The sequence below is a fragment of the Dermacentor variabilis genome, chromosome 3 (genome assembly GCF_050947875.1).
Source record: "Dermacentor variabilis isolate Ectoservices chromosome 3, ASM5094787v1, whole genome shotgun sequence".
NCBI classification, from domain to species: domain Eukaryota; kingdom Metazoa; phylum Arthropoda; class Arachnida; order Ixodida; family Ixodidae; genus Dermacentor; species Dermacentor variabilis.
Genome location: NC_134570.1, coordinates 108,460,596 through 108,488,270, shown reverse-complemented (window position 1 = coordinate 108,488,270; position 27,675 = coordinate 108,460,596). Strand labels below are relative to the sequence as shown.

The 27,675-nt window shown below is 48.2% G+C and overlaps 1 protein-coding gene across 1 annotated transcript; it reads right to left on the bottom strand.

The window, feature by feature from the left end:
- Positions 1 to 72: 72 nt before the first annotated feature.
- LOC142576161 (uncharacterized) lies at positions 73 to 27,643 on the bottom strand. The gene is made up of 6 exons (XM_075686134.1): positions 27,066 to 27,643; positions 9,989 to 22,611; positions 8,374 to 8,481; positions 6,862 to 7,057; positions 3,757 to 3,886; positions 73 to 1,949 (listed from the first exon to the last, which is right to left on the bottom strand). Exons 1-6 carry the CDS (start codon positions 27,199 to 27,201, stop codon positions 1,733 to 1,735), a joined length of 13,410 nt encoding a protein of 4,469 aa, XP_075542249.1. The 5' UTR covers positions 27,202 to 27,643; the 3' UTR covers positions 73 to 1,732.
- Between the last annotated feature and the right edge of the window lie 32 nt (positions 27,644 to 27,675).

Genomic DNA, 27,675 nt, shown 5'->3' with positions numbered 1-27,675 from the left:
AGTTCTTCTAAAAGTGGAAAAATGTCTTTCGTACATGAGAGAAGCGTAATATCACACCTCGAACGAGACAGGTAAAAATAGTTCGTTTATTTCATCTGATCAAAGTTACCATGCATTAAACCAGTGTTCATTCGAATTGTCGCCGAGGAAGCAGATGAAAGTTGCTACCTTTTTATCCCGCATGAAATTCGCATCAATAAAATAATATCATCGGCTACAAGACTATAGTTGCTCATAGCCTATGGTTCATCGCTAACTAGAATTCTGTTAATATTACAAAAATCACATTCGCGAAGGAAGCGCACACCGTCCACAGCGTCGTCGGAACGAATACAAGCTTAAATACCTACAAAAAAAAAGGACAGTTATACAAATGACGCCAAGCCTAACTAAGTTGCGACATATAATAAATAGTGCAAGAAAATAAACCGGCTTTAGGAACTAAGAGCGCCTTCAATGGCAGCTGGTTTCCTTATGGCAGAGGCCTTGGCGTCGGATTCTCGTCTTCGGCCAAGATTTGCAAGCTGAAGCTTTTTTTACGAGACGGTACAGAACACTGAAGGCTCCTCCAGCAAACAAAAGCGCGTTTGTGCCAAACGCAGTCTTTCACATTAGCGCAATCCCAAAGCCACGTGACTAAATTCTGACTAAGCGTCGACGACCAAAGCGGCGGCCCCCTTTTACAGACTGCGTGCGACCAACTCATTTGCGTATCTGCTCGTATTAGCACTTTAACAACACTTGGGCACCACGTATAGTGTCACCGGTTTGTCATCTAGAATGCAAAAATAGTGCAACAGAAGCTCGGCAGAGCCTGCCCAACTGTGTCAGGTTTGCCGGCCGTATCATACACCGCCTAATCCTGCTGCCGACGAATGTGTGGAATATTGTTTTCATTTCAGGGCTGCGTCTCTTCTTGTCATGTATGACTCTCACTCCTTCCCGAAACAAGCAGCCCGCAAAACCGACAAAGAAAAAAGAAAGAAAGAGTGAGTAGTTTGCGGGGCAATCTATGTAGCGCGTATTTTTTGCAAAGTAGAGTTCAAGGTAATGTTCCTCTGCACGCTTTCGCTTACTTTGCCGGCGCCTGGAAGAATTGATAAAGATCTCGAATAACCGCAAGGCTCATGGGCCATTTTTGGCGTTGGAACCACCTTTGCGAATACCGCAAAGCTCTTCGGCTCCACATGTGCGAATGTGCCAGTGAGTATACATCCTAGGGAACCAAAAGTAAACGTTTCTGTATACAGCCGTCTCATGCACTCTTTCTGTTTAAAGCCTTTGCCACTCGTCATCCTTCAATCAACTGCTGCGTGCATTGACATTGACAATACTCGCTTCCGTGACCTGACCTCCCTTACCTTCCAGGCAATCACTCTATTGCATCGATTGCATCTGTCGCCTGAGCTCATCTCTTCGCGACCACACTACATAACATCATCGGCTGGTGACATCAACGCCTGCCGTGTAATAGTGCCGTGTTTAGTGCAATCAAGCGAAACATTAATTTCGTTTCTCGCTTGTTCTTAATCGCTCTCGGCGGCCACGAACGAAAAAGAAAAGAAAGGAAACAAAGCAGGTCCTGCTCTTTCATACGACACAAAGTTCCTCGTGTCTTTCTCCAATAAATATCTCTGTTGCGCAGGCCTTCTGTCACTAAATCTTCGGTCGACCGCAGCTCTCCTATGCGGTTTCCTCAGCCGTATAATGCGGCATTGCGTTCTGCCTGCGCTTAAGACGGCGGCGCGCCCGAGCGTTTGACGTCGGTGCCTACAGCCAGGTCCTGGACGTATTCGTCAATCGCCGATCCCCTGGGCCGGTTGGCGGCCGCCTCCCTCCGCAGCTGGGCTATCCTGTTGGCGGTGGCCTCCAGCTGTGAGCTCACCAGCGCCGACAGCCGCCGGTGCTGGCTCAGCTGGTCCAGGTACACCGGCGAGGAGTTGTCCAACCTGCGCCCCACGAGAGAAAAAGAAAAAGTGAATTGCGCAACGCGTCATTAGCCACAGAGAGACGTCGGTGTCATCAAACGTTGCGCGCAAGACAGCGCGATCGATCCGTTCCTCTCTAAAGCGAAACCTTCTTTGCCTACCCTTGCTTACCCTGCCGTCTGCTGCAGGCTCGATCAGAAGTATCTGTGAATGCTGGTATACCAGCAAACGGGCTTATATAACCACTATATGCTGACCGACATGGGAGAGTGAGTAGCGCAATACATTCTCCATTCGGCACGTGCTAATGTATGTGTGCCCATTCGCGGTAAGTCCTCGAGAAACAGTATAGTGACTCGTGACACAGTATAGTTACGCAATCCTTAAATGTCGCAAGGCATGTGTGTCGTACTTATACTGCGCACGCACCTGTCGTCACCACTTGTTCCTTGACAAGCGTCACACTTCCCCTTCGTCCTCGTGACATCGCCAAGAAGATTACCACATTGCGCGCAAGCGCGATTTGGTGCTTCCGTTTCGGCATAGCTTGTGAGTGACGCAGTTTCATAAGCACAAGTTTCGTTATTTTTTACTTTTGTGGTGGATAAAAAGTAAACATTGCCGAAGGTTGCACACTGCTTAGGATGGAAGTGAACACAATTGTACTCGTCGCCGTTAGTTGTATAGTATTACGCGCGGCTTGACTGAGACTACGCATCACATGGATTCCAACATGTACGTTGCACCTGCATTTATTTTTCCTTTACAAAAGCTAGAGAGATGATCCCCCAACATTAGCTGGTTGTATGGAACGCGAGGACCTAGATACGCGTACGATAGCTGCCGCAGAAGTTGGTAGTAGTAGCATAATTAGCTGCAGTGCCTCCGAAATATCCGGCACGGTGCGTTGCTCAGAACCGAACATCTCAGAATCTCATACCAGCTCTTATGAGTCCTTCCGCCCTCACGCGCACGCTGTTGGTCACCGCGAAGCCAGAAGTCACTCGGTCGAACGGAATGGCGCGCAAGTCGACCAGCCATCATCGAATGGTTTTTTATAAGTTAAGGGATCGGGAACAAGCGAAGATACGGTTAATGAAACAGAAAAAGAAAAGATAATGTAAGTAGATGTACTCGTTGTCTAAGTTGTGAAGTTTGCAAAATATTCTTGCATGCCTAAGAAATTCTTTTAGTACACATAACAAGATAGCGCTGTCTAAAACGTAACGATTCAACGTCCTGGAGCCTGCCCATCACCTGGACGCATTATTTGACGCTTCGAATTAGTCTCTTCGTACCAGCGATATGAACCGCGTGCCACTTAACAGTACGCGTCTGCTTGTGCGCGTGTGTTCTTTGATTTCGGCTGTTTCGGTCCAAGCAAACGACGAGCGACCGCAATCCGTTACGCTATAAGTAGAGCCTACGTGAGGCGGTGATGCTGGATATCCGGTTCGCAAGAGCATTGCAACTGCAGAGGCGCATTTCGCGTCGTCGTATTAGTAAAACTGCAGAAAGCCGGCGCACACGTATATAGTGCTATAGAAATTACAGTGTATATATATAGAATTATAGAAAATGTATAGAATTATAGTATGTAGTGCTATAGAAATAGAAAGGATATCCTCCAGAAACAAACGATCGCAAATGTAAGCGCTGAAACTTTCTGATCCAGTGTGACGACAGCGTATGAAATCACGCGTTTGCAGAATATGTTGTTCCCGGTTCATAAAAAGAAAAGAAGAGCAAAAGCACGATTGGAGAAATAAGCGACACAAAAAAAAAAATCGTGTAACTCGATCCATACATGGCGTGTGGTGCGCCCTACCTGATTCCTTTGTAAGGCGAGGAGCTGGAGAAGGGTTGCTGCCCACCACCGTCGGGTGTCTGGACTTCCTTGTCGGCCCTTCCTAGGACGTCCACCATAAGTAGGCCGCTGTCGCAGCTCTCCTGGAGCACTGCGCGTACGAGATTACAAGCGGTGGCGCGCTGCTCAGATGCGTTCGTGAGGCTAGGATGCGCGAACGAAGGGTTTATGTTTATTATGCCGACAGTGCAGTGCGTGCACAAAAAAAAAATTGTACAAGGGCGCCTGAAATTTACAAGCGTCTCGATGAATAAAGCTTACGTCCAGATGTTTGGGTGCTGAAGGGATGATTTCTTCAAAGTTCGTTTTCGCTGTACACCTGACCTGACACTCAACAAGGGGACAGTATTTCCCTTTGCTTCTAGAGGATCTACTGACGCGAGGACTATGACGTCTGTCGGGAATCAGAACAACCACGCAGTCGATAAGGTGGGACATTGGGCGAGTAGGCGAAGCATCGTGGTAGCCACAACGCGACAGACGCGGACAAAAGAAATATAAGGCTACATAATACGGGGCTAACTGAAGTTTATTATATTAGAAATTTTGTATTATTATATTATATTATATCCAAAATTTGAAATTATTATGAAGTTTACGTCACATAATTAAGAAAGGCTCATTATATGTGTCACTCAGCCATCCATTTCGCCGCAGCATAGCGAGGCTGCCTCCTTAGATCTCGAGTAAAGTAGTTGAGTTGCCTCGTGCTATAGCAATTTGTTACGGAGGTTAATCAGTCGTTACCTGTGTATCGCCGTCGAAACATGCGCCTTCTGTGATGTGACGATTCTCTTTGATACTGTATCTGCGTATGCAGGGGGGAGGGGGGAGGGTGTCATGTGATGCGTGGTATATGTTGGACGTTTTCTTCGAATAAACTTCAGTTAAACTTAAGCGCCGCATTGTGTCCCCTTCTAGTCCTTTTGTCCGCGTCTGTCGCGCTGTAGGTATACCATCGAACACGCACGTCGCTTTGGAATAGAGAAAGATAAGAGAAGAAGGAACGTGTGGAGATACCACCATACGCTCTCTCGGTCGGCTACCCTGCAACGAGGGAAGGGTTCAAGGGGACAAAAAGAGGAGTGGGAGGGAGGCACCATCGGTGGGAACAGGTTGGGCTGCTCATCCCGCCTACAATCGGCCGCCGCGAGGCCACGCTATTGCAGAAAACGTAACCAAATAATAAGGTGCTGTTTTCGACGGAAGTCTACAAGCAGTCCGCAGAGGCCCTATAGGCCCGCCTAGCATGGGAACATTCGTTCCTATAGCTTTGCAACGCTACCCTGTTTTCGCGCACATGACTAGACGACTAGAATAGTTTTATTCGTTTGTTATGGGGGCTTATTACCATTCGCGATATAACGGGTAGACAGCTAGACGTCAGCAGCATCTCTGGGGGCGCCATTTTCTGAAGCCGAATTCAGTTAGGGCAGAGGTAGCTATAATTGAAACAGACATGTTCTACTGGTATGAATGTATCGGCAGCAACAATCGGTAATACGCGGTGACTTCTTCATTTCTTCCTTTCTTTTTCTTTTTGGCCAGGATGCTCCCGCAGTTCAAATCACGTCGTCTTTGTAAAGCGTTGTCGTGGAATAAAACGTCACAAGATGTCCCTGCTAGCCTGCCGTCCATCTTACAGAAGTGCTGGCGTTCAAAACTGATCGGAGTGTTAATCGGTCAGCAGTCAAGACAAGCAAGCAGACCTTCTGAGTATTGCTTGAAAAAATGGGAAGAGATGAGATGGAGGCCGGACAACAGCGATAGGTAAAAGGCATATGTAGATTAGAGTGATAGATTAGGATATATCAAACCGTAAGTATCTCAAACAGGCATAGATGACTATTTGTCGCCACACCGATACAAAGGGGCTGCCACCAGATACCATCATCATCGTCACCGTTTCTGCCCTAAACAACTCCGATGTTCCGGTATTCCGCATACTGTAATAGTACGAGAGCAGGATACTAAAACTTTCTGCTATCTTACCTGCCGTATGCTTGGGTTGTTTCGCGGCAATTAGCAACGCCCCACCTGTCCTGGACACTTCATCTCCATGAGAAACTTCACCATCTTAACCATCTACTCGAAGCTTCACCAACTGTCGTTTGACGGCCACACTCGGAACCGTAGAACAAGCACGTTTCGTGCAATCTCGCTGCCCATTGTTCCACAATAATCTGGAACTGGAATGGTAACTACGAGGCGCGCTCTGGCACTCGAAATTTCACTCGAGACATAGCGGACGACGCACTGACGCGGGAACGCGCGCATGCGCGGACATACACCCGTTTGGCTAACGTTAGCCGTTGCCAGAGTTCTTCACTGATACCGATTAAATCTGGCTTCAAACGCCGGACATGCTCGGTTGTCCTTCTTCGTGGGCTTAACTGATGTACTCAAGCTGGATGAGTCGGTAATAGGTATTTCTTGGGAATTGGCGCAACATTTAAAAAAAATAAAGGCTGCCTAACACGGTGACAGTGAGTGAGAACACAGAACTCGTCGTCACTTATCGCCAGCAAAAAAGAAACTATTGAAACGGCTAACCTAACTGAAAAAAAAGAAAATGTCCTGATTAGTAATACCATTTATTGAGCTTTGCTTCCAGTGTGTGCACATATTTTAGTTTCTTAAAACTAGAAACTAAGATCTCTGCTTTTTGTCCAGCTCAAAAAGTGTCGTTCTTTTAGTGTTGCTATGCGTAGGCGACAGGACATTTAGCAAGCCAGAACAGCCTCGCTCGTCACCAATCACTGTGTCCTGGTTTTTTAAGCATGAGGCCCATCGGGAGCTTTGCGATTTGTGTGGTTGAAGGTCTTCGTGGTTGCAGCACCCTCTAGTGCTACATTACAGGGAGACGCTGTAACATGCAGGAGATGGCGTCGGTCAATTGTAGTTTTAGTCAGCGAACGCCGTCGTATCGTAAGCGCTCAGTGTCAGTGCGCGCGTTTACGTAAGTGTCGAGATGGTCGAGTCCACAGTACTTGCACACAGCGTCAGACCAGCTGCCCCGTGCATGCGCCCTACATGCATACCGCGCCCGCACGCGGCGCCACCCACCGAGCATCTGCTCCCGGAGCCTGTTGGCCTCCTGCCTCTGGGCGGCCAGCGTGTCCTCGGTGTCGTCCAGGTCCTCCTTGAGCTGCTGCAGCAGGAGCTGCTGCTGCTGCACCGTCTCCTGCCACGCCGTCAGTTCGTCCCGGAGGCGGGCCTCACGCGCGCTCTGCTCCCGGCGCTCGGCGTCCATGGCACGCAGCTGTGACGCAAGGTGACGGTATACGGCGAATTGGGAGCTCCGCAAGGGTTTTCATGGGGCGCCCGCCACGGGCGTATCGCACAGCGCGAAGCCGGCTCAGCATACATGAACGTGCGTTGGGTATAGTGAGTAGTGTATAAATACTAAGCTCGGGTGTAGTAAAGCGTCTGCAAAGCGTTGGGCAGGTTTCCGGCAGATACAAGCCACCGTACATGGCTTCCTAAGGGTGTGATAATTTCCTTATGCTGCTTCGCTGTCCTTGAAGCATGAGTTCCTAATTGAATTTGCATGAGCCGCAAACACCACGACGTTCAGTGCCGTGATGTCTGCGTCTTTGTCTTGTCTACGTCCTCGTCTACGTCTCTGTCTATGTCTCGCATGTGCAGTAAGCATCACGGTGTATAGCGCCATGGTGTCTACGTGTTTCTTTTGTCCCTGTATGCCTGCGCTAAAATGCTTTCCAAGTACCTTTGTTGTATCTATACATGACATTGAATCCCAGCGAACCAGACAACTGGGCGGATTGGTTGGTGTTCACGATGCGACAACGCAAAAGACAAAATACGAGGGACAGCGCGCACACAAATGCCAACTCGCAATTAATTTTCGAATGAGAAGATAAAGTAGATTTGTGACCCCGCACGGGGTGTTCTAGGTTCTAGAAGACGCTCCCTGCATTTCTTACAAGTAAGGAGAAACGGCAGTTCGGTGACTTCCCCGCGGGACCGCTTTACCATAGGAAAAAACGCTTAAAATCAGTCGAAGTAGTAATTATAAATTCAGCTAACTGTTTAACGAAGACAGTAAGGCGATATCGATGCTAATGTGAGGTTTGAAGCCTGTCTCCCGGAGAGTACATATCCACTTACAGACTCGCTAAAAGCTGACGCTGCTAATTTGTTGTGAGTAGTGAATGCCGGAATATTGCACTCGCCCCTTCGTTCCAGCCCCCCCCCCCCACAAACAAAACAAAAAAGGGAGAGGAACTGTAATGTCGTACAGAGCAGCTGTCGCGACCCTATAGCAAACTATAACATGAGCGACTGTCTTTATCAAGGTGGAAACAGTCCCACCACGTCTGTGAGTGCGTGGCGCTTTCGGCGCTTGCGCGAGCATTAATTGTGTCCTGTTCTTGTGCTGGTGAGGCGCTTTTGTAGCAGTTGTCTTGTTGTTGTTGCAATATGGCTCATATGTTAACATCCCTGTTGTAAGTTTGCTTCTTTCTCCCTCTCTCAATCAAGACGCAAAACACAAACGGCAGTTTTAACATGCACCGCGGATTTCCGAACACGTACAGCCAAAGTGACTCTTCTTACCTGTGTCCTCATGAGTGACTCGGAGAGCTGCATCGCTTCTAGTTTCTCGACCAGTTCGCAGGCAGCCTTCATGTCCTGGCGCCGAACCTCCTCTTGCTCGTTCATGGCCTGAGAAACACATCAAGAACATCCCTTTTACGTGTCCCCGCGTGAATGTGCGCGTGTCGAAAGCTGTTGGGCTAACGAACACAGCGCTCTTTCGCGTTATCAGCAACATCCATGCGCCACTGGTTAGTGCGGTATACCATGTTCGTTAATTTAGCTCTTCATTGAATAAATACAATGTAACACCGTATAAATGCACACATCGAGTGCGGTTAATAAGACCGACTGATTGATACTACACTCCCTCAGGCGGTGCGTATGACCGGCATTGACTCCTTGATGTGCGCGTTAAACGTAAAAGAAAGAGTCCGTACATTTCAGCTGCTTTCAATACAAAATAAAAAAAAGAGTACTTTGTGCAAAGCATTTCTTTTTCACAACATGGACTAAAACCAATTCTACCCACTCGATTATTGTGGGAAAGGCGTTCTTATCAATGAGAGAGAGCAGATGCATAGCATTCCAGTCCGAATTCAATCATGGTTGTTGTATACCTCGCGCTGGGTCTGCAAGTTAAAAACGAAGCTACAGAGGGAAACAAAGTAACCTGAAGAAGGGATACAGCACTCTCACAGGCGAGAGAGTCACATTAAGAACGTCACAATAACGATTTACCTGCCACGCCGAGATAACATCACGTGGGCGAAGGGAATCAGTTTGCGAGAAACAAGCTGTTTACTGAGCAAACTAGCATCCCTGAAATAGTTCAACAGCGGCGAAAATAGCAACACCGGTCTGTCATCCTAGATTGCCATTGCCATTGTTTGAAGATCTCCTCCATGAGCTCCACCTAAACCACGCCTACACGACTGCGAAAAAAAGAAAGCATCGCTTTATTGTCGTAGCATGTCGTATTCATCACGAGATATTAAACGTCGGATTATACTGCGCCGTGCTGAGGTAGAACGAGAGTGTGAGGTCGCTTTCAACGAATTCATATGAACGGCCGAGGCTTCGCAAGGAGTGCAGCAGGCTCGCTATGAATAGGCAAGCACTGCTACTTCAAGCCGGTCATTCTGACATACGACACGATGAGGTACAAGTGTACTAGAAGATGCGACGGGCTGCCGTCGCGTTCAAGAGAACATGGCGCTAGAAAACTCTACGAACAGCGCAGGGAAGAAACAGATCGATACTGTTAGTGCACCTTGCGCTTAATAGTCGCAACAAAACGCCTACAAACCCCGGCCTTGGGCCACGTGGCGCTGATTGTGCCGGTTCGCGTCATACCACTGAACAAAGCGTGGGCTCGGGCTAGTTGGTAATCCATACTTATTAGTGTTTTAGCGCATACTCTACAAAAAAGCACACAGAAACACGAACGGAACAGGCGCTATGAATAACCACTGAATCTAGGCAAGATTTGGCCTGATCAGTCCTTGGGAAGGAGACAACCTAGGCGCAACACGTGCTGATGGGTCCCTGTACCGTTGAGGAATGATTTATAGCCAAAAGGTTTCTTTCCCCGCCCAATGCCTAGCAAATACTAAAATATCAAAACAGTACTCACAATTTGTAGCTCTACGAGCCTGGTGATGCAGTCGTGCTCGTCAAAATCGACCTGAACTCCCTGGTCGAAGACGCTTGGAAACGCCTGGACAGCTACGCTGCAGACGTTGCCATCGGGGCAGTCAGACGTCGGGCAGAGTCCGCGCCGAGGAATCGACATTGCGGGAAAGGCTTGTTGGGCCACGAGCGTTTCCTCCACCGGCTCTGCGACGTCTTCGTCCCGCGCCTCCTGTCGAGCTCGCTGGCGCGCCTCACCCTTCATCCACTTCGTGTACGGCAGGAAGGAACGCGTTCTCCGCACGGTTCGAGTGGATTCGGTGCGCTTCACTGTCCTTTGGAAGATCCTGGTCGACCGGACTGGGTCGCCAGAGCTGGCGCCGTCTTCGCCTTCGGTTCGTTCGGACTGCTCGACAGCTTCGGTGACCCTGTGGGTGGTATTCTCTTTAACATTTCGCGAGCCACTCTCGCCAACACCCTCCCCGCCCGCTGCTGAAAGGTCAAAGCTCTCGCTTGAATCTGTCTTGAGGCTGTCCTCCTGATTGTCATTGTCGGCCTTATCGCCTTCCTTAGCGCCGGTGGCTTTACGCGGCTGACTTTTCTGGTCCCCTTCATCCTCGGTAACTTCAGGAACGACGTTCTCGTTGGACGCCTCCGTGATGACAGCTTCGTCGTGAATTCTACCTTTTTCGACACTTTTCCTATTGGTGGCGTGGATGTCATTGCCGTCTGAAGAAATCAACCTAGAAAAATCTTCTACGGCACATTTCAAGTCGCCATTCGCCACGACGTCTTGTTTTTCAGATCCTGCTTCACTTTCCGTGCTTGACTTGTTAGATGGACTTTGTATGTGCTCCGGTACAATGGTATCTTCAACAGCGTCGCTGGAAGATCTCTTGTGCGGTACCGCTTCGTCCTCAATACGCTCTTTAATTTCGTTCTGTGCACCCTCTTGGTCAAGACCACTGTATTCTTCAGTGGGCACTCGCTGATCTCCGTATGCACTAGAGACATCCGCTGACTCTGCCGGCCGGGCTGTAGTTGGTTGCTCAACTTTGTCTTCGTCAGTCCCGGCATCTGCATCTAGTCCATCGCTTGCTTGCTCGTAAATGTCGCTGGAGAAGTCAGCCTCGGTGGCAACACTGTGCAGAAGGTCCTCGCTGCACTCCAGCGCTTCCAATTTTGTTTCCTCGTGAACCACCACTGCCGTCTTTAAAGCCTCGACTGTCGGCTGCAATTTCTCGGACAAGCTTCCCGCATGCGGGCTTCCAGCGTGAACGTGTGTGCTAGTGGAACTGGGTCCTTCAGCCTCGGCTTCAACATCTTGAGCTGAAGCGCCTGGGTCAAGCTGAACCAGATTTGTGTCTTCTGTACCACTCGCGTCTCTTTTGCCGTTTGAATCTGTGGTTGTCACCGCAGAGCCACTCGTTTTAGACGAAACGATTTGCTCGCGGGCACCTTCTTGCTCGATCTCGGCGTTTCCCGTGTCGCCTGATTCTCGACTAATGGGTACGTCGTGCACGTCCACGAATACGATGTGTTCGTGCGCGCCCGTATCGCCTAAAGAGCGCTCTTCTTCGTCTGAGAAGTCCATGGTCGCCACCTCGTCTTCTTCCAGTGCCTGCTGCTCGACTTGATGGAGCGCCTCGTGTGCATCTGCAATCTTTGTTTTGGGCAGTTCCGAAACAACCGCATCCTCCGTGTCGTTTTCCCTGCTCGAAGTGTCGCCTGCCTTTATATATCCCTCGCTTAGGCTGTTAGCTGTGAGGCTAGGCTGATCCCATATGGCTGAAACATTCTTGATATACTGAGTAACATTTTCACCACTATCGATTTGTGAACCGCCTTGGTCTCCTTCCAGTTGTTTGCGCGGTTGTATTGGATCGCCGTGATCTTCTACAGCGACCTTCGCTTGATCTGTTTCCTGTAAGGTGATCCAGTCGTTAGATGCTTCGAAATCATTCGTTCCTCTATCTTCTCCCGTAATCGTCGACATTTTACCAGCCGACAAACCAGTCATGTCGACGTGCCTGCCTAATGCACCAGCTGTTTCTTCAGGTATGAAACCGGAAGCTACTTCTGGGTCACTTGTATTTGCCACATGCTGAATGCTTGCGTCTCCAGTGCCACCACTTCGGTCTGTTTGAAGCGGGCAGCTTGGGGCGCTCACCGTCGATTCATCCGAGTTCAGCTCGGCTTTTCCTTCATCGCTGTGCTCGTCGTTTTCAAATACACCACCCAAGACACTGATATTTTTGAGGGGGGAAATATTTGAAATTGTTGTCGTACCAACAGCGTAATATCCGCCGCTTACGGTCGCGTTGACGTCGCTTGCACTGATGTGTTCGTCAGTGTAAGACCTAACGTATTCGAGTGAGCTTTCGTAGACAGTGCTAAGAGCACCTAAGCTGTCCATGTCGTTGTCTGCTGTAGCTGAGCTTTCGTGCTTGGAGACATCTTTGTCCTTTGGCCTCGCAGAGCCGTTGAAGTTTGTATCTATACAAGGTTCATTTGATTTATCATTTTCTCCGTTATGTACCGCTACTTCGGAACGCACTTCTTGCGAAAACATGTCGTGGTTTTCGGGTACAGTGGTTTTCTTGGTTTGTTTCCGCAGATCCCAACCTTGATGGCCGATGCCGTTACCATCTTCTGTATCATGCGGAATCCCGGATTGCCCATCCGAGCCATGAACGCTGGCGTGATTCTCGCGTCTACTTGTGCTTTCTTCTCGCCCTTCTGCAGTGTTGTTACTTGTGTCGGCAACGCTATCTGGCATATGCAGCGAATGTGTTCCGTTGACTTTGTTATTCTGTACGTTCTTAGCATCAGTGTGGCACGCGTCCGAAGTGTCCGAGTTGTCTCTGTTCACTTCGTTGGCGGAAACAGCGTCTGATGCTTGCTCGCTCGCTTTCGTGGAAAACTCCGACACGCTTTCTGCGGAATCCTCCGTGCTCGTGGAAACCGTCGTCGCGGAAGATTCGCTAAAACTATTGGATGTCGCTTCGTTCTCGGCCTCTTCGCTTTCTCTAGCGTCATCACCTGCTCGTGCTTCCACATCGGATGCTGAACGTTCGAAACGCCTCGTGTGGACACAAGCGGCGCTATCTGAAAACAACTCTTCGTTTATCTTACTTTCTAGGCGTATTATACGGCCCGTTGTCGCGACGCTGTGCGCAGGTTCAGAGTTTTCGTCCCTGCTATCACTCTCGACGAAGTTTCGCCGTGTCTCTGATCCTTCAGAAGGGTCCTTGCCTGCTTCATCAAGCAACCGTGCTACCGCCGATCTTTCTTCTTCCTCCAGCTTTTCTTCTGACTGGTCAGCTTGCTCTACAGCCTGGTCTGGAACTTCTTGATTACTTTTCACTGCGGAAACGGAGCTGTGAGGTTCAGGCTCGCTCGACGCACCATCTTCGGTTAACGCTTCGGAGATACTTGCGCTGTCACTGGCGTCTCCATCGTGGCGCTCTTTGGTTATTAGCAACAGGCCCGCGTCTTCTGCGCTGTTCAGCGGCACATCACTTTTAGCATTATCGAAGACTTCATCGGAGGTCGCCAACTCCGCCACTGTGCTGTTTGTTATCGTTTCATCTATTGCCTCCATGTTGAATGATTGGTCATGCTGCTCGCTAATGGCCGGATAGTTTAGCGCCTCGTTAGAATTTATTTCATCTTCTGCAGCGACTGGAAGAACCACTGCCGCTTGGTTCGCATCACGGCTGGTAACAGAGTATTGATGGTCAGCAGGCGGTATATCTTCCTCGAATGCAGATTGTCTCGAGACAATCGGCTCGAAGGCATCACCAGGAGAGCCCCTGTTTGTGGAGTCCGAGTGCAGAAAAGGAATACGAAGCTCTTCTTTGTAATCATCAGAAATAGTTTTCTCTTTTACTGCGTTTTCTGTGTCGGCATTCAACTCGTAACGATTTCTTCCCACCAGCTCTGCTCTCCTCAATGTCTCGTCATTTTCTTCGAGGTACGTTACGCACTTTGTCAGAACGGTCGATACAATCTCTTCTGCGTACGCCAGTAACGACGACCTGTTATCCCTGTTTTCTTGTTCTAAAGAAGAGTTCAGTGAAATACCGGCAATGTTGGTATTGTACATTTCAGCTGTGCTGGGCTCCTTGGCCTCGACGACGTCTTGAGATGGCGAGATTTCATGGTGAAGCACTTCGCTTTCCACTGATTCTGATCCAGTGGTTCTAAGTCTCAAATGTTCTTCACTGTCGAGGTCAACGTTACCAAGCCCTTCGTCTGCAGCTTCTGCTAGCGTTTCATTGTGCCCGCCCGTTCCTTCGCATTGTTTTTTCGCAGGCTCCGACGTGTGCATGCTCCGTTCGTTCTTAGAAGCCGCCGATGTGACGTCAGCTGTGTCTTCCAGAAGGATATGTGAAACGCCTATGCTGCCGTTTCCAAGCTCTGCAGTATGGCGATCATCGGTTGCTTCCCGAAATTCCACAGGGACACCCTCGAGTGCGCTGTCTTCTGAGATACTATCTTGACTCACGTTTTTCTCATCATCAGCGAATTGGTAGACAGAGTGCTGCTTTGCGAACTTTTCATGTGTGCTGTCCTGTGCACTCGCTTCATGGCTCCGGTGCCGTTCTTCATCCAGCGCATGTGCACGTTCTGAATAATTGTTTTCTACACATTCCTTTGTAGTGTTTTCCAGGCTGTTCCCAATGACGTCTTTCATAACTTTGTCAACCTCTTCAATGCTGCAACCTTCGATCGATTCATCGGAGCGTGCAGTCCCGCGTAGTTCGCCGTCTGCACTCTCTGCGCCTGTGCTGGCGGTTTCGTTGTCCTCAGTCATCTCATCATAAGAATCCGCATTTGCGAATCTTTTCGTCATGTTACTTGGCAAGCTCGTACAATCGAACGCAGCTTCCCGTTGCCCTTGTGCAGCGACACCATCCAAGACGATGCACGGTGTTGTATTGTCTTTCGTTATGCATTCCATGCGAGTCTCTGAAGTATCTGAAGAGGTCTTATCAAGATCCTCAGAATCAGAATGATTTCTCGTTGCGTCAAATTCAGGAGGCCTGTTCATCGAAGTCCCTGGCGTCACTTCGGTGGCATCGTTGCCACCGCTATTTCGCGTCACAGATTCTTCGCTAGCAAATTCTTCGGATATCTGTACGCTCGGTTTATCAGACTCTGCGACCTCGGGCAGATCGCTTGCCTCTGGCTTCCCTTCGGTGTTCTCATTATCACTGTTGCTTTGCTGCACGTGTCCGTTGCTCGTAAGTTGTCCTGTTATTTCACTTCCTACGCTCGCTTCATTTGGCACTGTGACCTCTGGCAACTCGATTACCGATGCACCGGCTATTGCTTCAGTGAACTCGTTGTCATTGGCGTTTTCGTTCACTGCAGCGTCGCTTTTCAGCTCTTCATATGTTTTCCTCTGTAGAGTCACTTCATTAGACACTGCGATCTCTGGCATTTCGCTTATTGGCACATCTGCCTTCACTGTAGAGATTTCAACGTCCCCTTTGGTTTCACAAGTGCTTTCTCCACTCGCAAATTCTTCAGACGTTATGCTCTGCAGGGAAGCCTCATTAGATGGCAACTTGCTAGCTGAAGCCTCTGACTTGGCTTCCGGGATAGCGTCGTCACATGGGCTATCGTTCACAAGCGCCTCATCTTCAACCTTTTCAGGAGTTTGTATGCTCGCCTCGTCGGACACTATTATCTCTGGAATCGCACTTGTTGATGTCTCTGCCGTCACTTTAAGTGCCTCATACTCACTGCTGCTCTGGAACTCAGTTTCTACACTGACAACCTGCACGCTCGCTTCGTTAGGGACTATGGTCTCTGGAAATTCACTTCCCAATTCCTCCTCATCCGCTTTGGTGTTCTCCTCGTTACAGCTGCCCTTGTTGACAGACTCCTCGCTTGTAAATCCTTCCGCACTTTTACTTCGGACACTCGTTTCATTAGATAATTTGATTTTCGGCCACTCGAATGAAGTATCTGCCTTTGTTTGAGTGACGTTGCCATTGGTGGTTTCACTCACAAGCACTTCCTTTTCAAACATCGCAGATATTTTACTTTGTATGCTTGCTTCATCACCTATTGTGATCTGTGAAACTTTGCTTGCTGATGTCCCTTCCTTCACTTGGGTGAACGCGACGTCACTGGCACTGTGGTGCACAGCTTCTCCGTTTGAAAGCTCATCAGATATCTTACTGTGGTCAGTCATTTCAGCAGACAATATGATTTTCGGCCACTCGAATGAAGTATCTGCCTTTGCTTCCGTGACGTTTCCATTGGTAGTTTCACCCACAGGCACTTCCTTTTCAAACATCGCGGATATTTTACTTTGTATGCTTGCTTCATCACCTATTGTGATCTGTGAAACGCTGCTTGCTGATGTCCCTTCCTTCACTTGGGTGAACGCGACGTCACTGGCACTGTGGTGCACAGCTTCTCCGTCTGAAAGCTCATCAGATAACTTACTCTGGTCAGTCATTTCAGCAGACAATATGATTTTCGGCCACTCGAATGAAGTATCTGCCTTTGCTTCCGTGACGCTGTCATTGGTGGTTTCACTCACAGGCACTTCCTTTTCAAACATCGCGGATATTTTACTTTGTATGCTTGCTTCATCAGCCATTGTGATCTGTGAAACTTTGCTTGCTGATGTCCCTTCCTTCACTTGGGTGAACGCGACGTCACCGGCACTGTGGTGCACAGCTTCTCTGCTTGAGAGCTGATCAGATATTTTACTTCGGTCACTCATTTCAGCAGACAATATGATTTTCGGCCACTCGAATGAAGTATCTGCCTTTCCTCCCGTGACGTTTTCATTGGTGATTTCATTCACAGGCACTTCATTTTCAAACTTCGCGGATGTTTTACTTTGTATGCTTGCTACATCACCTATTGTGATCTGTGAAGCTTTGCTTGCTGATGTCCCTTCCTTCACTTGGGTGAACGCGACGTCACCGGCACTGTGGTGCACAGCTTCTCCGCTTGAAAGCTCATCAGATATCTTACTTTTGTCAGTAGTTTCGTTAGAGGCTATCAACGTTGGCAACTCGCTTGCCGACGTCACTGTCTTCACTTCGGTGTTCTCCTCGTCATTAACGTTCTGGTTTCCAGATCCATCACTTGCTAAATGTCCAGATGTTTTATTTTCCGCCTTGTTTTCAACGAACACTGCCACCTCTGGCACATCGCTTACTGACGCACCTGACACCAATTTGGTCCCTACGTCTGTGGTAAGGTTCATAAGCGCTTCGCTTGCAGACTCTTCAGGAGTTTCAGTTCCCCCACTCGCTTCATCGGACACTACTATCTCGGGAATCTCAGCAAATAGCGTCTCTGCCTTTACTATGGTGATCTCAGTGTCACTAGTGTCCGGACGCGCAGTTCCTCCGCTTGCAAATTCTTCAGATGTACTGTGCATTTTCCCTTCAATAGACACTAACAGTTCTGGCATCTCACTTACAGACGCCTCTGCATTCACTTTGCCGACCTCGTTTTCATTGGTACTAAGGTTCACAGATTCCTCGCTTGTAAGTTGATCAGCTGTTTTTCTTTCCACGCTCAATTCAGTGGACAATGCTATCTCTGGAGACTCGCTTACATATGTGTCTGGCTCCACCCTGGATATCTTTTCGTTCATGCTCTCGTTCACAGACGCTTCACTTGCACACTCTTCCAACGTAACAGTTCGCTCGCTTGCTTCAGTAGATACTACGTTTTCTAGAACCTCACTAATTGATATATCTGCCTTCACTTTGGTGACATCACTATCAGTTGTGCTCTGGCACACAGTTTCTCCGCTTGCGAACTCTTCAGATTTACTGTGCACGCTTGCTTCCGTAGACATTAAGACTTTCGGCAGTTCACTTACAGACGCCTCCGCCTTCACTTCAGTGACCAAGATGTTACTTTCGCTCATGTTCACAGATTCTTCGCTTGCAAGTGCATCAGACGCCTTGATTTGTGCGCTCAATTCATCGAAGAACTCTAAAAATTCGCTCCCTGGCGCATCTGCCTTCTCATTAGTGATATGCTGGTCATCAGTGATGTGGCTCGCAGATCGTTCGCTTGCAAATTCATCAGACTTTTTACTTTGTGCTCCAGCTTCTGTAGACACCAGCTGGTCTTCCGATCTCTCTTCTTCTATCTTTCCGAAATCTTTCTTACCAGACCCTTGGCTGACAAGCTCTTCGCTTGAAAAGTCTTCCAGTGTTTCACTTTGTACGTCTGCTTCGTTAGGCATTGCTGTTTCTGAAATCTCGTTTACTGGTATCATAGCCTTCACTACGGTGACCTCGTCGGCAGTGCTCTGGCTTATGGGCGCTTCACTTTCAGTTTGTTCAGACGTTTCATTTGGCCCGCTGGCTTCATTACATACGGTCTCTGAAATCTCGTCAACAGAACGCCCTGTCTTCAGTTTGGTGACGTCAATGTCACCTGAGCTCACATGTGTAGTTGCCCCGTCGACAACCTCTCCCGATGTTTCGTGTAGCATGATTTCTTCATCACGCACTGCTATATTTCGCAACATGGCTTCTGATGATTCTACCTTCAGTTTGACGATTTCGTTCTCATTGGTACTCTTCTTCACAGAAGCATTGCTCAGAAACGTTTCTGATGTTTCATATTGCGCACTCTCTTCGTGGTACGCGGCAGACTTTAACGATTCGCTCATCAAATTTCCTGTCTTCACTTCAGTAATCTCGTTTTCACTAGTGCTTTGGTTAGCAGGCTTTTCCATTGCAAACTCTTCACATCTTGCATCCCCGTCTTTCACGCTAGCTTCAATAGTCACTCTAATGTCTATCGGCTCTTTTTCTAAAGTCTCAGTATTCCCTTTGCCGATTCTGTTGTCGTCCCCGGTAGCCTGGTTCACGGAATGTTCACTAGCGAATTTTCCTGACGTTTCATCTTGCGTGCTCGCCTTTTCCTCCTTCTCCTGTAAGGTTTCCTGCCACCCCGATGTGTTGACACTATGAAGGTCAATGTTATATTCGGATCTTTTTCTTGTGTTCTCCATGCCAGCGCCTGAAATGTCTTCGCTGTCTTCGTTGCGCCCTGCAATCTCAGCGACCTTGTGTTCGTCAGGATCTGCAGAACCCCTCTCACTTGATTTGCTTTCTGGTGTTTGTACGCTTGGCACCACTTGTACTTCATTTTCGGAGCTCATCGCCGAGGCGGGATGCGCGTTTTCGTCTGATCGCATACCGTGAGCACAATTTTGCGCGCGTCCCTCCTTGTCACATCCGTCGATGCTAGCCGAGCTTCGAAGCTTATGCTCGAAAAGCGGCTCATTGTTTTGGCCAGTGGCGTCAGTCGGCGTAGTTTGTACTCCAGTGTCATATTGGAGGCTAACGGGTGTTTCTTTCCCATGCTCAACAAGTTCATCTAATAAAGCGGTCAATTCATCCGCACCTCTGTTATCATTATTGTCCGCGGGCAGGTGTTTTTCGACATTGTATAATTCATCCTTGACTTGCTTCTCATTCAAATCTTCCTGGTCAAGCGTTTGGTCACAAGGAAGCGACTCGAATCCTTGGTCGTTGTCGTCCTGAAGCGACGCATCGTCAAAACTGGTTGCGTCATCAGTCCTGTTCAGGGCGATGACATCTTTTAGCATGCTGGTTTTTATTGAAGACGAGAGCGAGTTTTCCTGAGGAACAGCGCGCTCCGCCAAACAATGCTGGGTAGCACCTTGTTCAGTACTGTCAATTTGTAGCCCATCGTTACTTTCTCTCGTAACTCCCGTACCTTCTTGTCCTTGAACCGAAGATATTTCTGGTGCCTTAAAAAGATGATGATCGTCTGGCAATATCATGGGAACATGGTCGGTTACTCTCCCTTTTTCTGTAATTACACCGGTATCTTGAATTGTATTCACATTTTCATTTGGCATCCCAGCTGGATGATGATGAGAGGCACCTTCATCACGAAAGTCGTGACTATTCTTGAGCGCCAGGTCATCGAAGTGTTCTCTCATGTCTTCTCGGGGATCCTTCAGTCCACCCTCTGCTAAATGTTTGTCTCCTTTCTTAACGCCTCCCACGACATGCGCTACGTCATGCTGCAGGATGTCTTTTCTTGGCAGCGAATCACTTAGAATGCTTGAAACAGTTTTCAATGTTTCCTTCGTGTGCTCTTCGCCACCTGTAAAACACATGAACACATTTTGTGTCTTAACTTCAGTGTTTTTTAGAAAGCACATTTCGGCACTTTGATAGGTGTCTTGTTTTAGTAGTTCTCCAATCTGCAGATTGTTTTCTGCGCTGTTCTTGACATCTTGGCAGACGTCTGAATTTTGTTGCTGGTCTTCGCGTTTATCAGCAGCGCTCTTTTTGTCACTAGGAAATACCCTACTCAAGAGCGAGTCGTCCGTGATGACAGTAACACTTTCCTGTGTGTTCTCTGTGACATTGTCCGCTTTGCTGAGACACGTAACTGATTCCAGCTCATATACTTCATCCATCAATGTTCCGCCTTTAAGAAACTGCAAAAAGTCTTTCTCTTTCAGTCCAGAAACTTTATTTGATGCACCTTTCGGACTTTCATTCATGCTTTCTTGGGTATCGTTTTGGTCACGTTCGTCTATGGTTCCTGCGTGCTGCCGCTTGCCAACTTCATCATTAGCCTCCATTTCGCTGTCAAACGTGCATTTCGATGATAGTAAATTCGTGACATTTGCTGAAGCAGTGTCCAACATTTCCTCCATACGATCACTGATATCAAGAATATGCGCAGCTGCATTTTTTGTTAGCTCTTGACTCTCTCGAAGCATTCCGATCTCTTCTTGATGCCAAGCATTTGCTTCAGTGAACACTTGCCCGCTCTCGCGTGCTGCGCGATCCAGACTTTCACTTAGGTCTTTGTGAGAATATTTAGTTTCTTGAAATTCTATTGCGTCATTTGTCAGTTGTCCACTTTTGTTGTCGACAATGGATGTTCCAAATTGAGATGCGCCACTGTTAGAGGAACTTTCGCTTACAAGGACTGAAACATTTTTCGAAGTTTTCTGTAGCTCTTCTGTCACATTCGAAAAAGATGTGATACTCCCATTAGCCTCGCCAAGTATGTTTTGCGAATTCACAGTGTCACTGGGCACATGTATATGGACAGTTTTGCCCGAAATCAGCTCTGGGTTGTGTCTCTCGCCAGTAATGAATGTTTCGCGAGTGTCTAAACCATTTTCTTTTTTATTCGCAGATCTACTAACAGTGTCTGCAAGCACTTCGTCAGTGATTTGGTCATTTGTACTTGGCAAAAATATTACGTCACCTTTCACTGTGATAACAGATTCCTCCGATTTGGTATCACTTTCATTCGTTTCTGTGTCAGACAAGTCAGCGTGATGTGGTGCTGCTTCAACAGTATTTTTTGGCTCATTGTGATGATGGCTAATTTGCTTAGCATATTGCTCCTCGACCCGAGAGCTTTTTGATTCATCACTATGGCACTTCAGAGACTTTCCACCTGCTAGCGCATCCACGTCGGCAGCAAAGGGTACAGTTCTGTCCAAAGTGACTTTGTTAAATTGCAAATCGTTTCCTCTTTCATCAGCTTCGCTCAATTCTTCTTTAACGCCCAACTTCGAAGACAGTGGTGCCTGGTGACTGGCTTCTGCAGTTGAAGACACCATAGAGCTCCTTTCAGACTGAGCAGCTTCATGCGTCGTGATGGCAGACGAGTTTCGATTCCCAAGATCTCCAGTGATCTCGTCCACTTCGTCTTCCGGTTCCTCTGCTATGTACCCCAAATCGTCAAGCGACGGTGCCCCTATCACAGTTTCCCTAGTCACACCGGTTTCGTCTTCCACCTCCGAGTCCACGCTGTCCACCTTCACGTAAGTACACTTCGAGTCGTCGAAGTCGTCGTCCTCGGACACGAGGCTTGCATCCTGTAGGCCGGCGCTTACAGCCTCACGGTTGCTGCTCTCGTTACCTGGTAGAGACCTCGGCGCTGGTGCCGAAGCCAGTCCTTCCTCGCTCGAACTCGGAATGTTCGCGCTACCTTTCTTGGCATTTTCGTCCTCGAAGGCAACCTTCTTGGAGCTCGTTTGGCACACTGACGTCCGTGCTTCCTTTTCCGAACCCGTATCCCCTGAGGCTTCGGAAAGTTTTGGCTTCTTGTCGGTCTTCAGCGACGACGCTTCCCACTGAGTGGGGTCGTCATCTTCCAGCCGCGAGAGTAGCTGGCTACGGTGCTCCCTGTACAGCTCGCTCTTGGTCGATGACAGCATCCTGCAGCGTCCTTCTTCTGCCACGTCCAACGGGCCTCCCTTGTCCTCGTCGCTGCTCGAGCAAGAGACGCAGTGGAATGCCAACGTGGGCGGATTAACGGCGGCAGTCCGGGGGGAGCCTTTGCTGTTGAAGACTTCATCCACAGACAGGGTCTTCTCCAGCCGGCCGGCCTGGGAGCACTCGGTGTAGCGGTACTCCCGGAAGGTTCGCCAGTCGCTCGAAGCACGGCCTGCGACGTCTTCATCTGAGACCTCGGCGCGAGGGAACCAGATGCGGTACTCCTTCTCGGAGACGTCGTCAGGTGGATGCCGCTCTGCACTTGCGTCCTCAGAGAACCACCTTCGGAGGCGACGGTCCGCGATGTCATTTCCATTGTTCTTGAAGGTGCCGTCAGCACCTGCGGGCGCAATGCAAAGAAACACACGACTTATCCACAAATTTCGCTTAACTGCACTGCATGCAAGCAATATGAAAAAGTAACTTGACTGTGTACCCTCCAGACGGTATACGTCACAGATGCAGCGTGCGTACTGGCTCAATTTAACAAAGATCGCATGTAGTACTTGATGAAGCTGCAAATATAGTTACGCTCAACTTTAAGACAAATTGTTTTCCTGCTCTACAGCTTACACTAAAATAAGTAGGTGCATTGCAGTAGTACAGGCAACGCTGCCGATGTTCTTGTCTACATGAATCAAGACGGGAATAAAATGCCGTCTTCATACCTGCATTGTGTAAGGCAACACAGCGTATTTCTGTTTTGAGCGAAGCGTCCGTATAGCTTGCAGATACGTGGAGTTAAAGACCTAATTAGAGTTTGACGCGTGCTTATGCGTGCTAACACGTTCACATAATATGCATGATTGTGTACGACGACGAATTCAACATCAAGAGATAATGCGCGGAAGTTCTACTCGACCGTTACAGTAAACTGCCAACACGTGTCAGCAGAAACGAGAACCACTGTCGGCTAAATCTAGAAAAGTGTTTCGAAACGCCTCGGGACACGTTTCGAGACAGTTAAAGCTTTACATACGCTCACGTGCTGCTTTAAGAGAAGCTAAGCAACAAATATTGCATTAGACAGAAAGCAGGAAACGCTCCCAAGAATAGAACAGTTTGTGGCTATAGTACGAAGGCACAGATGCTGAATACAAGTGTGAAAATTAAGTTTTCCAAGAGGTTCAACTCTTCCGCCCTATGTCCTGCGGCAGGAAGCCGTGTTTGGATGCTTACAAGTGTAGACAGAACGCAAGCTTTCTTTTTTTTCTCTAACGTCGGTATGATACACTCTGCTCCTACATTACAATATTGCATGGCGCAATATAGAACGCTCAATAACGCAAGCGGGCGGCACTAATAAAGTGGCAGTAGAGATACCTTCTCGTCTAGTTTGTTAATATCAATTTCATTGCGCGTAGTAGTGACTCAGAAAACCTGGGTAACATGCGACAAGCTATACGACCGTTATTTTTCACAGCCCCATTCTTTCATGCTCTCTGTATCTCGGTCTCTCTCTCTCTCTCTCTCTCTCTCTCTCCTTATATTTTTTTACAAGGTACGCAGCGGACGAGCATTGCAACGCACCGCGGTTTTACACGGCACGTGTCATCGGGTTTGCGCACGAACCCTTCCACCCCCCACCCCCAACTTCCGCCGCTCGTGGCGCAGAAAAGGTGCTAACCTGTGGAGAACTTAAAACCCGGATTTCTTCGCACACCGGTTCGCTAACCTGTAATGTGTGCGCCCGCATTTCACGCACGCAGCGCGGAACGCGTCATCGCCGTCTTCGCGGGACTTTCTAACTGTACGGGATGTTTCTTTTTTGAGACCCTACAAAAAAAAAAAAGATTAAGTCGCATGTGGCAGATGGCGAAAGTGTAGGCCTCTGGGCTGGATTCAACTCGAAGGGGGCGGACATTATTCACACGAGACATCGAAACGCGCGGTGGACTAACCGCAAAAAAAATTAAAAAAAGGGAACGCTAACATTTTTAAATGGTTAACTTACGGTACATACTGCCATGTTACGAATTGTAGCGGGCAAGTTTACAAGGCACGTTCACTTAGAACGACTTCTAAGGATTGCACGTGTTGAGAGATACGCGGCGTGACACTTGCGGTAAATTTGAACTATCGTTCCGCTTTAATTTTATGAGCGCCGTTTCATGCATTGAAGCGCGAAATAAATGGAACGTCCATTCATTTCGTCACACCTTTGAGAATGAATATGTCGAAACTGGTGTCATCCTGAAAATTAAATTACGGGGTTTTACGTGCCGAAAACACTTTCTGGTTATGAGGCACGCCGTAGTGGAGGACTCCGGAAATTTCGACCACCTGGGGCTGTTTAGCGTGCACCTAAATTAAGTACACTGGTGTTTTCGCCCCCATCGAAATGCGGCCATCGTGGCCGGTATTCGATCCCGTGACCTCGTGCTCAGCAGCCCAACATCATAGCCAATGTACAACCACGGCGGGTCACGGTGGGTTCCTGAAAATTCGTTCTAAGTGGATACGTCTTGCGAACTTACCCACTACAATTCGTAAACTGCAATTTGTGCCATCAAATATACAGGGTGTCCCTCGTAAGTTTAGCCGAAATTTTAAAAATATCTAAATGCTGCGTATCTGGACAGAACCAAGGTAATGTTATTTGCGGTCCCTTGGAGATACTAAGATTATTTTTTGCGTTCCGCCTAATTCCATAATTGGTCTAAACTAATTGACAACTCTAATATTATAATTATATTAAATGTGTATATGAGAAAATTGTAGAGCAACATGAAAAACTCCTGATACAGCTTTCTATTGTTCAATAGGTTCTACATAAATGTTTTTTTCCAAGCATGAAAGAAGCCCACGAATACACGAAAACTTGCCGCGCGAGTGGCCGCTCGAAGCACTTTACGTGTATTCGCGGGCTTCTTTCATGCTGGGAAAAACACTCTTAACGCGATAGCGTTAAGGGTCCTTGTTCCACAAAATCCGGTATCGGCGTCGGCGGAGTTCTTCGCGAGCGAAAATTTTCATATGTATTTAGGTGCGTGTATATGCCACGCCTTGCTATGTGGCACGCGGTACATGCAGGTTGTATTGCCACACCATTCTATCCCCAAAGTTGCTCCTACCTTGTCTTACATTCTCGACAAAGTTATTCCTCCGAATTTTGAGACTGACAGCCCACAAACAAAACTCATGAAACAAAAGATTGAAAGCGCATGCCTCTTATGTTAAATGTTCTCAGACTTAAATATTGAAAGTGCGAAAAAATAACAGAAACCTGAAAATGACGTAATTTTTCTGGCGCGGCTTGCGGTACCTCCGGGATAGGCCCACCCAAGGGGCCGCGTTTCTACCAGAAAGCTCACCTCCGTGCATAGCGTTCGCCGCCAGCGTTTCCCGGTAAACATTACGGTTACATAAGCTGCAGTTCCCAGGAAGCGTGAGAAGCACTCAGGGATCTTTGAATGCTATCGCGGTCGAGTCGAAGCTTAATTAAGCGTCCTCCAAGATTTTTATGTAGCACGTATTAAGCAAGAGAAAGCTGTATCGGGAGTTCTTCCTGTTTCTCTGCAATTTCCTGATTGACACGCTTAATATAATTAGAAATAATATTTGACAAGCTGATTTATTAAGACTAACTATGTAATTATGCGGAATGCAAAATATAATCTGAGTATCTGCAAGCGGCAGCAAGCAACATCACCCTGGTCCTGACCAGCTACGTAGCATTTTGGTTCAAGTTACGTGGGGCACCCTGTATAATCAAAAACTTAATTTGTGAATGCTTATTAGTCTATACGTGTATTGGCCTGAAATTCGCCCTTCTGACTTCGAAATTGCTTTGTGGCTTTGCGAACTGATCATTTTCGACAAAAGATTGCTTTATAAATGTGACAATTCGCAATAAATGAACATGAGCACGGATAATTACTGCCTTGTAGCGTTTAGAAAGAAAAATATCAATACTCAGAAATTTAGAAAGGTAAAGCGTAATACATAACGCAGCAAGAACGCTTGAAGCCACATCAAATCCGTATGTTAATAGTCGTACCTGTGGTAGCAAAACGATCGCAGAACCAGAGTTCCTCACAGTATTTTTTTTATTTGCGGATTATTCTTCTGCGCCTGCATCCCCGCAATATCATATATATTTATTTATTTTTTTTTTGTTTTCCAGACAATGAAACACGAAGCAATGGGAACTATTGTTATTCTTCAGTTGCTGCTGTTTCTTTCTATCAAGGCGCCTAAGAAAGCTCCCGCTGTATTGTGGAGGAGCACGACTCGGCATTATTGTCGGTGCAAAAGATATAGACAAAAAAACCTTCGGGAAAGGCTGCGTGTGACTAATCGCGCTGAACAAACGAAACGATCCGAGAAGTGTAGGTTCGGCGTTTGCGGACCGCTGTGCAGCAGATGATCGCCATATACCGTCGAATGGGATTTGAAACGCTCGCGCTACTCATAAGGCTGCAAAAAAAAAAAAAAAAAAAAAAAAAAACTCTCCAGCTGTTCTTTAGCTCAACGTTGGCTGACTTTCCAGCCAGCTTTCCGTCAATGATTTCTTTCGTATACTTTCTTTCCTTCTTTTTCTGCCCGCAGATTGCGGAGTAGCTCACTGCGTTACCGTAGATGCCATAGACGCTCTCTAAAGACGCACCGCATATGCATAGCGTTGTAGCTTCACGTCAGATTGGCCAACGTGCAGTTACTAGACGCGGCGTCAACATTCGAGGTCTTCTTCACATAATCATTTAGTGCTACTCCGAAATGGCAATGAGGAAAGTGAAATAGGCAGTGATTCGATTACATTCGATGTAAACAGGGAAGAGATTAGGCACTTACTTTTGACACACTGCTCCAATGGATTCACCGGAACGGCGGCAGCATCCGGGTGGGCGTCAGCCGTCGTACCGTTGGCCGCAGATTCCTCGGGAACCGGCTGAAGACCGCGACCAGCCTTCAGCCGGTTCAGCGCCATGCGTGCGAAACAAGTTGTACAGGTAGCGATGAGGCAACCCGCTCAACGTACACACACGCACACACACTCACACCTCGCGTGCAGAGCACAGCTGGCCGCGTTGCGTGATTCTAACGCGATATTTGATACTAGTAATCGGTACTCCCCCGGAACACTCCCGGATGGTAGCGCATCTCCACAGGGTTCCACTTCAGCATGTATATAGGTCCTTTGACGGTGTGACGGTTGCAGACGTCGTGGAGGTTTTGCGCGGGCACCACCAACACGCACGCAACAGCGGTCCCGAGTGTCCGCGAGAAAGGGCGAGAGAGAGGCAAACAAACGCGGCCTTTCACGGCACCTGCCTCTCCTGCAGCGACTGCTCGCCTCTTTGCCGCGACCACTGGCGTGGAAACTGGCGAAACTCAAGCAGCGCACGCGATGCAAACAGGCGGCGTCGACGATGACGAGGCGCCCCCCTCGAGCACAGCTGCA